The following is a 12,147-nucleotide window of genomic DNA, read 5'->3' on the forward strand; positions in this document are numbered from 1 at the left end:
TTAAGGAGGGGGCAGTGTGGGGACTCCTCCTCTCCACTGAGATTTGAAGGGTCTCCTCAGTCACCTCTACTGTTCTGACATGGGCCTGCAAATCCTGAACAGGCAAAGATATGGGAAGGAGGAAGGAGGCAGAATGGGAAGAAAGCCTCTGCAGGGCATGAAGACTATGGTGTGAACAGTCCTTCCTCCTCTGTGAAAACCTGGGACTCGGTTCAGCAGCTGTGAAGCACCTGGGCCCATGATCTACCTAGACAAATAGAAAGCTATGTACTAGACCATCCTTGCTTGGTCCTTGCGCTGGAAGCTGGAGGACCCGTGGCAGAAGAGCTATGATGCCCTCTATCTTTGGCTGTCTGATCTGTGAGAAGCAATGCCCAGCTTTAGCCCCTAACCTGCTTCTCATGACCCTGTGTAGCCTTTGGCTAAGGAGAGCAGAATTTTAAGGAGTTGAGGCCTGGTGAGCAGATACAGCATGAGAATGTAGTTCTTTCCGTTCAGGTCTCAAATCCTGAATTCCCTGAGCTTGTTTCTCCAGTCTTCTGTTTCCCAGCAGAACTGAAATGTTGATGCTCCTGCCTACCTAGTCCTTTGGCCAGTGACTTTCTTTCGGACTCTGCAAACTCATCCTTAGCATCGACTAAAACAGACACAGCAGGGGCTTGGACTGTCTGGTTTGTGAACCTTTCCCTCTTCCCCAGGGGATTCTAGGAGGCCCTCCTCCCTTTCTCCCCTTTGGCTGGGAAAGAGACTACAGTCTGAACAGTGCCAGACACCTGCCTGCCAGATGTGGCGATTCCCCATGCTGCCCCTATCCGCTGTCTCTCTTTTCCCCACCCCACTGAGCTCAGGCAGAGGGAGCCCCCCACAGAGTGATTTACTGCTGCAGCCCTCCTCCTCCTCAAGTGCCCCCTTCAGCGTGCTCCCTCCCTCTCTCTCTCTCTCTCTCTCTCTCTCTCTCTCTCTCTCTCTCTCTCTCTCTCTCGGACGGCAGGGCCCTGGGCTGGGGGAGCTCTGGCTCCCTCTCTGACTGAAGAAGGAATGGGTGGGTGAAGGGTGACACCCTTGCTGCACCTCTGGGAGAGAAATCAACAGCACGACTGAGGACAGTGGCAGCCAGAACTGATGTCATTCTCAACAGGGGATGGACGGGAGTGGAGTGGGCTAACAGAATGGGGCCAGCATTCCAGAACTAGAGGCAGAGGGCTGGGCCTCTGAGAAGTTCCTAGGTAGACAGAGACCATGACTGGGGCTGTGGACGTTGAAGAAGTTTCACTTCTCTGGTTGGGTCTCTGGGCCTTGTGTTTCCATCTGTGTTTCAGGTGCCCCTTCAGCCCGATCCCAGACACTCAGAAACTCCAAGTCCTTGCCCTTCTTTCTTTGGTGTTTGTCCTTTGGTGTCCTCCCCCTGTCTGTCTGGGGCTCCTGAGGTCCTTTTCTGCTCTCCTTTAGTGGCTCATCAGTCTCTGCTCACCTTCCACGCACCCTGTTCTCCTCTTCCTGGCCATAGCAGGACCCACTAGGAACCCACTAAAGCAGGGAGCCATGGAGAACCTGTTTTCCTCCCATCTGTCCTTGTAAGCTGACACCCAAAGTCTGTTGGGTTGCAACAGGGATCATGGTAGACCTGAGGCAGGAGGATGGCAGTGTCTGTCAGAGGCTGGACACATGGAGAGTCCAAGGAAGTAAGGGAAGGGGAGGAGCGTAAGAAGGAGAGAGAAGCAGTGACCCACAGAGGCAGAGGCCTAGGGAAGTAAGTGAATTGACAACTGGAAGAGGAACTATACAAAGAAAGTGAGGGGGCTAGAGCAGAGGAAGAGAATGGAGATGGAGGCAGGAAAAGACTCAGCAAGAAAATGCTGCTGGGCAGGGGCCAGGAGAGGGCAGGCCAGCTCTCCTGGGCTGCCTTATGCTGGCAGGTCATAAATCATGTTTGTGCACATGTATGTAGGGGCCTGAGGTGCTGAAAAGGACGATGTCCACAATATTATCCTTTTAGCAGCCTCTTTCTTTGAGGCACCTCACACCATGTCCCTGGGGTCTTGATGCTCCAGGAACCATTCTGAAGGTACTTCCACATCTTCTCGGGAACCCTGGCTTTCTCACTTGGAATACAAGCCTGCTGGAATGTTCATGATCCACCGCATAATCAGAAGGCCCCATCCCCTCGCTGAACACCTCATGGCTGCCCACCAGCTGCTCCTGTCCATCTTCTCCTCCCACTCTTCTTGTCTGTCCCCCCCTCTGCAGCAACCCCTCCCCCAGACTCTCAGACTCTGACCCTCAGCCTGCCTGGGGCTTGGGTCAGAGGGGAGACAAAGACAGGATTTATTACCAGTGTAGAGAAGCAGCCAGAGAGCAGGGCTGACCTCCCTGAGATGAGAGGGGATGCTGGGCCGGAAACAAGAAGCTGGAAGGCTGGGCTTTCCTGGCTCCTGACCATAACCCCCAGTGTTCTTACTCAGCCTTGCTCTCTTCCTTTTCTCTGAAAACAGGGAAGATGCCCCTGAGGCAATTTTTGGCCTCTAAAGGAAAATTTGAGAGGGGAACTGATGAGATTCATGTCACAGTGCCATTCTCATGGATTTTGAGTGGGACTAGAAACCAGAGGCAATCAGGCCTCCAGTTGTTTCGTGGGTTAGGAAGATCAGGGAGGAGGCTGCCGGATATGGTACAGAGAACTGCTTTCTAATATAGAGAGGGCCCTCACATGGCAGGCCCCATCAGATCACCAGCAGGAAGGGAAACAGAGGTCTTGAAAGACAGGAGGCACTGTCCTACCTGAAGGTAAAGCAGCAGGATTGGCTAGGGGTTAGCAGCTCTGTCCCCAGGGTTCTCCCCTGAGATGGCACTCAAGGGGCAGGGAAAACTACCTTTGAAGCAAACACAGTTGGCCTAAGATTGCCTACTCAGCAGACAGGATGTGCTGGAGGAGAGGCTGGTATGAACCAAGAGGTTCTGAGAACCCAGACTGTGGGTGGATCCTGAACTCCCCACTAGCTGCTAGCTATCCTTGGAGGCCCCTCCAAAGTCTTGGTACCCCTACTAGAATCCAACACCCTGCTTCCTGCCTTAACCTGCTGTTTGCAGAGACGGACTGACACTAGAGTAAAACCCAAGCAAGAGCATGGTGGAAGGACCACTGAGCCTTCACCTCAGACCCAGCAACCCATTCCTACCCAGGACTGATGAGGGAAAACTTTGTGTCTGCTCTCAGACTCCTCTACAAGGAGCAAGCATTGTCTTGCTTTTTGATGAAATGCTAGGAGTTGGAAATTTTACTGGGAAGGGTAATAGATTGGGAGAAAACAAAAGAATTAGGAGGGGATAGGAAAAGAGAGAAGATCCCATCTTTTCCTTACTCCCCCTTCCCTCGATTGAGGAGGCAGATTTACAGCCTTGGTGTTGGGGGGAGGTGAGCATAAGGAAGACAGATCTGCAGTTTTGCCCTCTGAGTGTCTGGGTACTTAGCTTTAACTCCCCCATTAGCATCAATCCCCATCTAGCTGCCCATCCGTCTTCTGACATCAGCTCCTTCCTCTCTCTGCAGGCCAGGCTTTCTGACCCTAAGTGGCTCTTAAAGGGCCAGTCTAGACCCTTCTCTTTCCCTCCTCTCACTGGGGGAGGTGGGGCCAGCCAGCAAGTTAGTGCCTGTGTATATGTATGCTGTGGACATCCTTGCTGAGGCCAGTGTCACCCAAGCATGGGTGGGGGCAGGGTGATTTCCCCAGTTCTCTGTAGACCTTCCTTATGTCATGGCCCCTATCCTTTGTCTGCTACCTCCTCAACCCTACAGCAAAGACGCTGCTGGCCAGGGGTTGAGGACTGGAGGAAACATGTGGACCCTTAGGCAACCCCCCCCCGCCCCATTTCCTGGAGGCCCAGGTTAGGAGTGTTTTTAATTCTCAGCCAGCAGTGGGGTGGGGGTGGACAGGTCGGGAACGGGAGCCCCTAGGAAATGCACTGGGCCTCCTTTCCCAAGGATCCAGGCTGCGGGCTCGGTGGGAAATTTCAAATCCCTTCTCTGCGAGGGAGATGTCAACCCCTGAAAACCTGCTTGCTAGCTCCTTTCCACCATTCATTCCTCAGCAACTGAGCTTAGAGGCATATGAACAGCAGACTTCTCCCAGTCCACTGCAGAAAGGCTGTAAACTGTCCTCCAGGGTCTCCAAGAACGACAGGATGCTCACAAAGTTCCTCCCTTATCTGCCTTCCATCCATCCTATCTGCTGCACAACTCTGCAGGCATCGGAGGGGGCTCTCAAGGGCCGAACCATTCTAACTCTCTTACCGGCATCGGAGGCGCACCACCCACAGCCCCGGAGCTCCCTCTGGTTTGAGATTAGAGGGAGCTGCTGGTGGGGTCCTTGGGAAAGTGGCCGTGTCCGAAACAGGAGCCCCCACCGCACCCCAACGGCCCCTTATTTATCACCCTCCAAACCTCACTTTCAAAGAAGCATAAATATTCCTAATTCCTGAAGGCCGAGCCTGAGCTCGTAAATCTAAGCGGGGATGGAGGGGGGGTGGGAAGGGTCCCGCGCAACAAACACCACAGAGCTCCCACGGGCCGCGCGCCGCCGCCCTCGAGCCCGCCAGTTGCCTGCGGGTCTCAGCCCAGGGCTCGCAGAGCCGCTCCCGACGTGGCGCGGCGGGTACGCGCGGCGAGCACGCGAGGACGCGGGGGAGGGGCGCCCGGCTTCGCTCCCAGCCGCGCCCCACTCCCCTCGGCGCCCACCAAGCCGTAAATCAGAGCCGAGGCCGCTGGGCCAATGGCAACTCGACTCGTAAATCGGCCTGTCAAGGACAGCCAATGAGAGGTGGCGTTAAATCAAGTCCTGTCAGCGTTCGGCCAATGAGAGTCTCTGGGCTGACCATAAATCTGCCTGCGAGAGACAGCGAAAGAGAGAGAGTGTGTGCGCGCAAGCGAGAGCTGGCGGGCGGGGCCGCGGGGGAGGCGCGAGGCGGGGACAGTCGGGCGGGCGCCGGTGCCGGTGCGGGCGCGGGCGCGGGCGCGGGCGGCCGTGAGACTGCAGTCTGCCCGAGAGACGCCCAGATGGAGAGGGACAAAGAGAGGCCAGGACAGTGCGCGAGATCGCGCAGGAGGTTGACAGATAGAAGCTGGGAATACAGGCTCTGAATTCTCACCCGAACAGAGCAGAGCGCCCCAAGAGAAAACTCTCAGGAAAGACTTGTTTTCCGTTCTCTCTCTCCTAACTCAGCCTTTATTGAAATTGGGAACGGAGATGATTGCAGAGGGGACCCTCACAAAGGTTAAAAACCAGCTTTTTTGCTAAATTCCTGTCCTTTCATCTTGGGACTCTTTGTGCTCTCTGAATTCCCCCTGTCCCACCCAACTGAAGATTAGGAAGTCTCACTGCGATCCCTATCTCCCTATCGTTCCCAGTCTACTTTCAGGAAGCTTTTGAATTGCCTTCAAGGAATGTGAAAAGTGACCCTTTTATGAGCCTTCAGAGAGTTGCCAACGGTTCTGAATCTTGGGAGGATTGAGCAGGAAGGACCATGATGTAGCTTCAGCAAGGGTGCTGTTCTGTAGTGGTTAGTCCTTAATGCTGGCTGGCAACAGCTCTAGTTACACTTTGCCCTCAAACCACAGTCTATCATTTGCTAGCCCTTTGACTTTGAACAAATTAACCTGTTGGTGTTTGTTTTCCCATTTGTAAGAAAGTATAATAGATCGTCATGGGAATTTTATGCTTACATGAAATATCTTTGCATGGTTTAGCACTACACAAAGAGTGTTCCCCTACTCTCAGCTTTCTACAGATCATGAAACCTGAAGCCTAGAGTGGCCCAAAGGTCTCAAGTTCATGGAGCTGTCACTCAGGTCCTTAGCCAGATCTCAGCTCCACAATCGGAGCAGCTGTCTGCACCCTGTTTCAGTAGCTTCAGCTTGCTTTTGTTTGTTAGCTGTGGAGAACACCTTGAAACACAGGCTCTAGATTAGTCCCTGACTGGTGTGTGTATGTGTGTGCGTGTGTGCATGGGAGGGGGGGTGGTGGGACATGGGATGGGACTGTCTTTCTATTCTTATTTCAATACTTTAAATTTTTCTCTTGTCTTAAAACAGGCATTTAAGGATAGAAGGGGCCACATGCAGCAGGGGCATCTTGTCAACCCAACTCACATTGCATCCCAAAGTACTTTCATGATGCTCACCCAGTACCTTACCCTATCACACCTCAGATAAGGATGGAGGCTCCAGTGGCTGAACATGGTGGCTCATACATGAAATTCCCACCTTCCAGAGCCAGAGGCAGGATGATCAGGTATTCAAGGCCAGCCTCAGCTACATAGTGACACCCTGTTTCAAAAGAAAGAAAAGGGAAATAATGGTCTCTGCAAGAATTGCATGCCTATATTTGCACTTTAGAGGGCTGAGGCTGGAGGACAATGAGATAGTGAGACACTTTATCTAAAAACAAAAACATGTCTGGCAGGGGTAGCACACACTTTTAATCGCAGCACTTGGGAGGCAGAGGCAGGCGCATCTCTGTGAGTTTGAGGCCAGCTTGGTCTATAGAGCAAGTCCAGGACAGTCAGAGAAACCATGTCTTTAAAAAAAAAAAAAAACCAGCCCGGCATTGGTGGCACACGCCTTTAGTCCCAGTATCCGGGAGGCAGAGGTAGGTGGATCTCTGTGAGTTCGAGACCAACCTGGTCTACAGAGCTAGTTCCAGGACAGGTTCAAAGCAATACAGAGAAACCCAGTCTCGAAAAACAAAACAAAACAATCCCCCAAAACCAAACCAAAATAAAAAAATCAAAAACATCGTTATTCTTCATTTTTCTTGCCAATCTTTGTGTGTGTGTGTGTGTGTGTGTGTGTGTGTGTGTGTGTGTGTGTGTGTGTGTGTGTGCAAATCCTGAACCTCTACCCTTGGTCATGAATCCTGCTGGCACTTTCAATACTCAACCGGAAGTCAAAAAGAAAACACAGAGAACCAGCGCCATCTGGTGGACATTATGCTTTCAGGCAGTAGTTACAGAATGATGATGTTTGGGAAGGGAGGGGTGTGCCCTCCAATATTTCTGTGGGGCTTTCTTCAGCCTGGGAGGGAAGATGGGAGGAAAAGAACCTCCCATGTACAGTTGCCACCCTCTAAGCTGGGCTCCATTTTCCCAGAGCACAGTCTCCATCTTGAATGTCCCCTTGCTTGGGGCACACTGGGCAGGAGTCACTGCAGCGGTATAACCTGTAGAGTTGAATAAACCTCCAGGCCTGAGTGGGTATTTTGGCAGCAGTATTCTGGCCATTTTAGTAAGGAAAAAGACACACACCTGTGGCTGTGGCTAGTGCAGGACAGTCTCGAGTTTGAAAATAACTTGGACTACACAGCAAGACTGTCTCAAAGGAAAAAAATAAAAAGGGAGAGAGAAGGCTAATTCTATCCAAGTACCATACATGTCCTGCACCCTGGGACAGGCTGTGTCTATCCTTGGATAGCTGCTCTCCATCCTGCTCTAACACAGGGCATCCCAAACCTTTCTGGCCAGCCAATCTAGTCAAATAGCTGAGCTCCGGGCTCAGTGAGAAACAGTGATGCAAAACTAAGGTAGAAAGAGACCAGGAAACACACACACACATACACACCCACACACCCACCCACCCACACACACACACACACACACACACACACACACACACTGGGGGAGTGCAATGCATTTATTAATAATTGACCTTAGGTCACGCAGGGCTGACACACTGATTCCCGGATAGGGAAGCGGTGTACCCCAAGACCACTGAGGTGGTCTGTGAAAATGTCTCCTGTTCTGCCCACATGGGCTACTCCAGATGCTGGCCTGGCCTGGTGAATGAACTACCAGCTCTAATGGAACCGACGGAAACTCTGTGGACCGCGTTTCAAGATGAAGCCATATGCGCTGCGGAACTGGCGGTTCATGGCTGCGTAGAGCACCGGGTTGATGCAGCTGTTGAGCCAGGTGAGGTTGGCAGCCACCATGTGCACTACCCGCGGAGCGCGGCCCCTGGCGTCCAAAATGTTGAGCAGCATGAAGGGGATGTAGCTGAGGACGAAGCAGAGGAACACCGCGAAGCACATGCGCGTCACCTTCCCGAACTCCGATGGAGCATCCGGGGCTCTGCGCGCCCCTGTAGCTTCCCGGCCCCTGTGATGTGCTTCAGGAAGGCCTCTCTCTGCAATATGCTGGGCTGACTTTTTAGTGTCCTGGTTCTGCGTTTCTGACGGGTCACCTTTCACGGTCTGCGTGGTCGAAGCACTGACTGGCTCAGATGAAATCTCCTCGCTGGGCCCTCTTGATGCAAGCCCGCTGTCTAGCTCCTGGAAGTGGCCAGGCATAGCCTCATTTGTTCCAGCCACCTGATGAGAATGGCTGGCCGGCTGCAGCCCGTATTGGTCTAGTGCTCTAGCAGCACGCTTCACTTGGCGGTGGATGAGGCAGTAGAAGACACCCACACTGCTGAGTCCAAGCACAAAGAAGATGCCCATGAGAATGGTGGTGTAAGGCCGGCCTCGAATGCGGTCAAAGCTACAGGTGCAGACCACCGGCACCAACACAAATACTTGCCAGAGTGGGGCAAAGCTTGCCACCCCCACAATCCAGCTTCCCACCAGAGCCAGCACGATCCCTTTGGCACTGAAAACCTGGGGAAAGAGCTTAGGGTGGGCAATGAGGAGGTAGCGTCCTAGAGCAATGAGACAGAGGGTGAGAATGGAGACAGAATTGGAAGTAAAGAGGAGGAGGCCAAATATTCTGCAGAAGATGGCGCCGGTGCGCCAATGGAGGTGGAGGTATGTGTCCACGGAGAAAGGCTGCAGGAGCGTGCAGTAGAGTAGATCAGCCAGGGTGAGGTTGGCAATGAGCAGGTTGAAGCGGGTTCGGAGCTTAGGACGGATGGCCAATACCAGCAGGGTGAGCGCATTGCCCACGGTGCCTGTCACAGTCACTACCACGCCCAAGGCAACTGCAAAGTAACGATAGCCCAACACGGACTCATGGTAACAGGAGAAGTTGACATCCGAGGTGTTCCACATGATAGACACTGAAGAGAAAGAGAGAGATGGAGTGAGAACTCTCTCTTCATCTTGCCTTACTTGAACAGTTTTGTCCCCTCACATCTGTTCTGCTCCTAGCACTCACTTTATTCACAGTTCTGGAAAAGCCACTCGCACCGTTTCATCTCAAAGTTCCCAGCCCCCTCCTTAGGTCTTTCCTGTCACATTCTTAGATTTCTTTCCTAAGTTCTTATCAAATGTCTCTTCTCTGTTCCCCAAAACCCAGGCCCCTTCATCAATATGCGTAGGATGCTCCCCATAAACCTGGCAACCTCTACCGTAATTCCTTCCCAGTTCCTGAAGACAACCAGGAGTCCCTTGTCCTCTTCTACTTCTGCACAATAGAGCCTCCATCTTTCTTTGTTTCTTTTTTACGTTTCTTTTTAGTGTCTTGTTATAGAGCTCAGTCTGGACTTAACTCACGGGGATTCTCTGACCTCAGACCTATACCACTGTTCTCCTGACCCCAGATGTTCTGATGGTAACTACCTAGAAAATGAGAGGACTAAGAAAGTAAGACTGTGTAACACACACACACACACATTTGACATGCTTACCTGAGGTTACCAGTTTTCACACTTGTCTTCAGTAAACAAAGTCCAGCTCATCTAAAGAACAGGTCTTCCTTGGGGCAGCCAGGCCTTTGGCCTTTCTGGGGAACAGCCTGGCTTCCAGCTGGACATATAATGCCTCCTACCATGTTAGATGGAAAGAATAAGAAACTCCCTAGTTACCCAACCTTAGCCACTTCCTTCCCCACCTCCAGCCAGTCTACTAATTTTATCTTGGCTATTAAAGTCCAAGCTTCTCTGTTGAAATTCCCCGGCAGCTTACTCCAGAGTTGTTTCACTCTCCCCTTTATCTTTCCTGAAACCCAAGTCATGTTTCCTTCCGGTCTGTGAGGGAAGACCTCCCTAAGGTCATTGCTGAGAAATGTTGAGCAGGGAGACAAAGTCAGATCCTCCAGGCCACTTCTGTTTTTGTTTGTTTGAGACAGGGTCTGACTCAATATCTCAGTCTGCCCTAGAATTCACAGAAATTCCCCTGTCTCAGCCACTTGAGCACTGTGAGTATAGGTATGAGCTACCACACCTGACTGGGCCACTTCTGAAGAGGTCAGAAACCAAGGCCATGTTTTAGAAGCAATGGTAGAACCACTGAGCTTAAGACCCAGAGAGCTTAGGTTTGTTTTGCAATAGCACTTCCTTTCTTCTCTTCAGTGCCTGGAGATGGTTTACATGAGAGGGTCCCAATGACACTTCGGCACATCTGAGAAGTGGAGTCAGATGAAAATGTACGGGTTTGGGACTGGCAAGATGACCCAGCCTGTAAAGGCACTTGCCATGCCCTTAGTTGTATTCTAGGACCTACATGACAGAAATAGAGAATCAACTTCTGCAAATTGTTCTCCGACTCCCAGACAAGTTCTGTGGAACATGTGCATCTATAAATACACATAAATGCAATAAAAAGTTTCTTTTTTTTTTTTGAGGCAGGGTCTCATTATGTAGCCTTGGCTGACCTAGAGCTCACTTTGTAGATCAGGCTGGCTTTGAACTCATGAATATCTACTTGCCTCTGCCTTCCAAGAGCTGGAATTAAAGGTGGGAATAGGGACTGGTGGTACAGGCTGATAGTTACTCAAGAAGATCACAGTTCTTCTTCTTCTTCTTTTCTTTTTTCTTTCTTTCTTTTTTTTTTTTTTTTTTTTTTTTGAGACAGGGTTTCTTTGTGGCTTTGGAGGCTGTCCTGGAACTAGCTCTTGTAGACAAGGCTGGTCTTGAACTCACAGAGATCAGCCTGCCTCTGCCTCCTGTGTGCTGGGACTAAAGGTGTGCACCACTACCTCCTGGCCAAGATCATAGTTCTTAACACTTACCAGAACTACATAGTGAGTTCTTGGTCAGCTTTGGTAATTTTAGTGAATGATAATTTATCTCAAAATAAAAAGTAAATTTGTCTGGCTGTGGTGACACACATGTTTAATCCCAGCACTTGGGGGTCACAGGCAGGTGGATCTCAATGAGTTCAAGGCCAGCCTGGTCCACAGAGCAAGTTCCAGGGAAGCCACAGATGTTACACACAGAAACACTGTCTCAAAACAAACAAATAAACAAACAAAAAAGTAAATTTGGCTGAAGATGTAAGTCAGTGGTAGAATGCTTGTCCAGAATGTACAAGGTCCTGGGTTCAAGTCCCAGAACTGTGAAAACCACGTATGCTGGTACACACCTATAATCCCAACACCCAGGAGGTGGGAAGATCAGAAATTCAAGGTCATCCTCAACTACAAAGTCATATTGAGGCTGGTCTGTGCTTCAGGGGACTCTTAAAAGAAATAAATTAATCAAGGCACAGCACTTGGGAGGCAGAGGCAGGTGAACCTCTTAGTTTGAGGATAGCCTGGTCTATGTAGTGAGTTTCAGAATAACCAGGGCTACATAAGAAAACCCTGTCTCATAAAGCCATGCTAAAAATAAAACCATAGATGCTTGAGTGATACCAGGTTGTTGACCTCTGCTTGCAATCCCAGCTCTTGGGCGTCAGAAGCAGTGGGCTTCCTGGCATTTTGAGGTCAGTTTGAGAACAAAGTGTGACTCTGTTTCAAAAACAAACAAACAAATGATGACTCCCTGTTTTGTGGTGGGTTGATGGGGCTGCTAATCAGTCAGACAGAAGATAGAATACCTAGGATTCCAAAAGGAGAGATAAGGAACATAGGAGGAGGAACAAGCTTAGGGAGAGGAGTGAATGATATATTCCACGTTGAAACATCGTTTGGGGAATATCAGTTTCCCAACCTCTCCAACTCATTTCTTCTAGTCTCTCCCGGCCATCCTCCCCACATCAGGCCTGGCCATTGTTCTCTGCACATTTTTTATATTTATTTATTTATTTATTTATTTATTTATTTATTTAGTGTGTGTGTGTGTGTGTGTGTGTGTGTGTGTGTGTGTGTGTGTCAGGGGAATGAGGAATGCACATGCCACGGTGCAGATGAACAACTTGAGGGAGCTGGGTCCTCAGACCAAGGACTGAAGTTCTTAGTGTTGATAGCAGCCTCCTTACTCACCGGCCCCCCTCATTCCTCCTT

At 50.8% G+C, this 12,147-nt stretch overlaps 1 protein-coding gene across 1 annotated transcript; it reads right to left on the reverse strand.

Annotated features, from left to right (window-relative positions):
- Positions 1-7,676: 7,676 nt before the first annotated feature.
- Positions 7,677-9,747, reverse strand: Gpr84 (G protein-coupled receptor 84). The gene is made up of 2 exons (XM_051189087.1): positions 9,611-9,747; positions 7,677-9,040 (listed from the first exon to the last, which is right to left on the reverse strand). The coding sequence occupies exon 2, from the start codon at positions 9,030-9,032 to the stop codon at positions 7,845-7,847; it is 1,188 nt and encodes a 395-aa protein (XP_051045044.1). The 5' UTR covers positions 9,033-9,040; positions 9,611-9,747; the 3' UTR covers positions 7,677-7,844.
- Positions 9,748-12,147: the final 2,400 nt, after the last annotated feature.

Source organism: Phodopus roborovskii, unplaced genomic scaffold (assembly GCF_943737965.1).
Source record: "Phodopus roborovskii unplaced genomic scaffold, PHOROB, whole genome shotgun sequence".
Classification (NCBI taxonomy): domain Eukaryota; kingdom Metazoa; phylum Chordata; class Mammalia; order Rodentia; family Cricetidae; genus Phodopus; species Phodopus roborovskii.

Excerpts from the sequence above, each read along its gene's own strand:
- Gpr84 (XM_051189087.1), bottom strand. The coding sequence starts at position 9,032 with ATGTGGAACACCTCGGATGTCAACTTCTCCTGTTACCATGAGTCCGTG.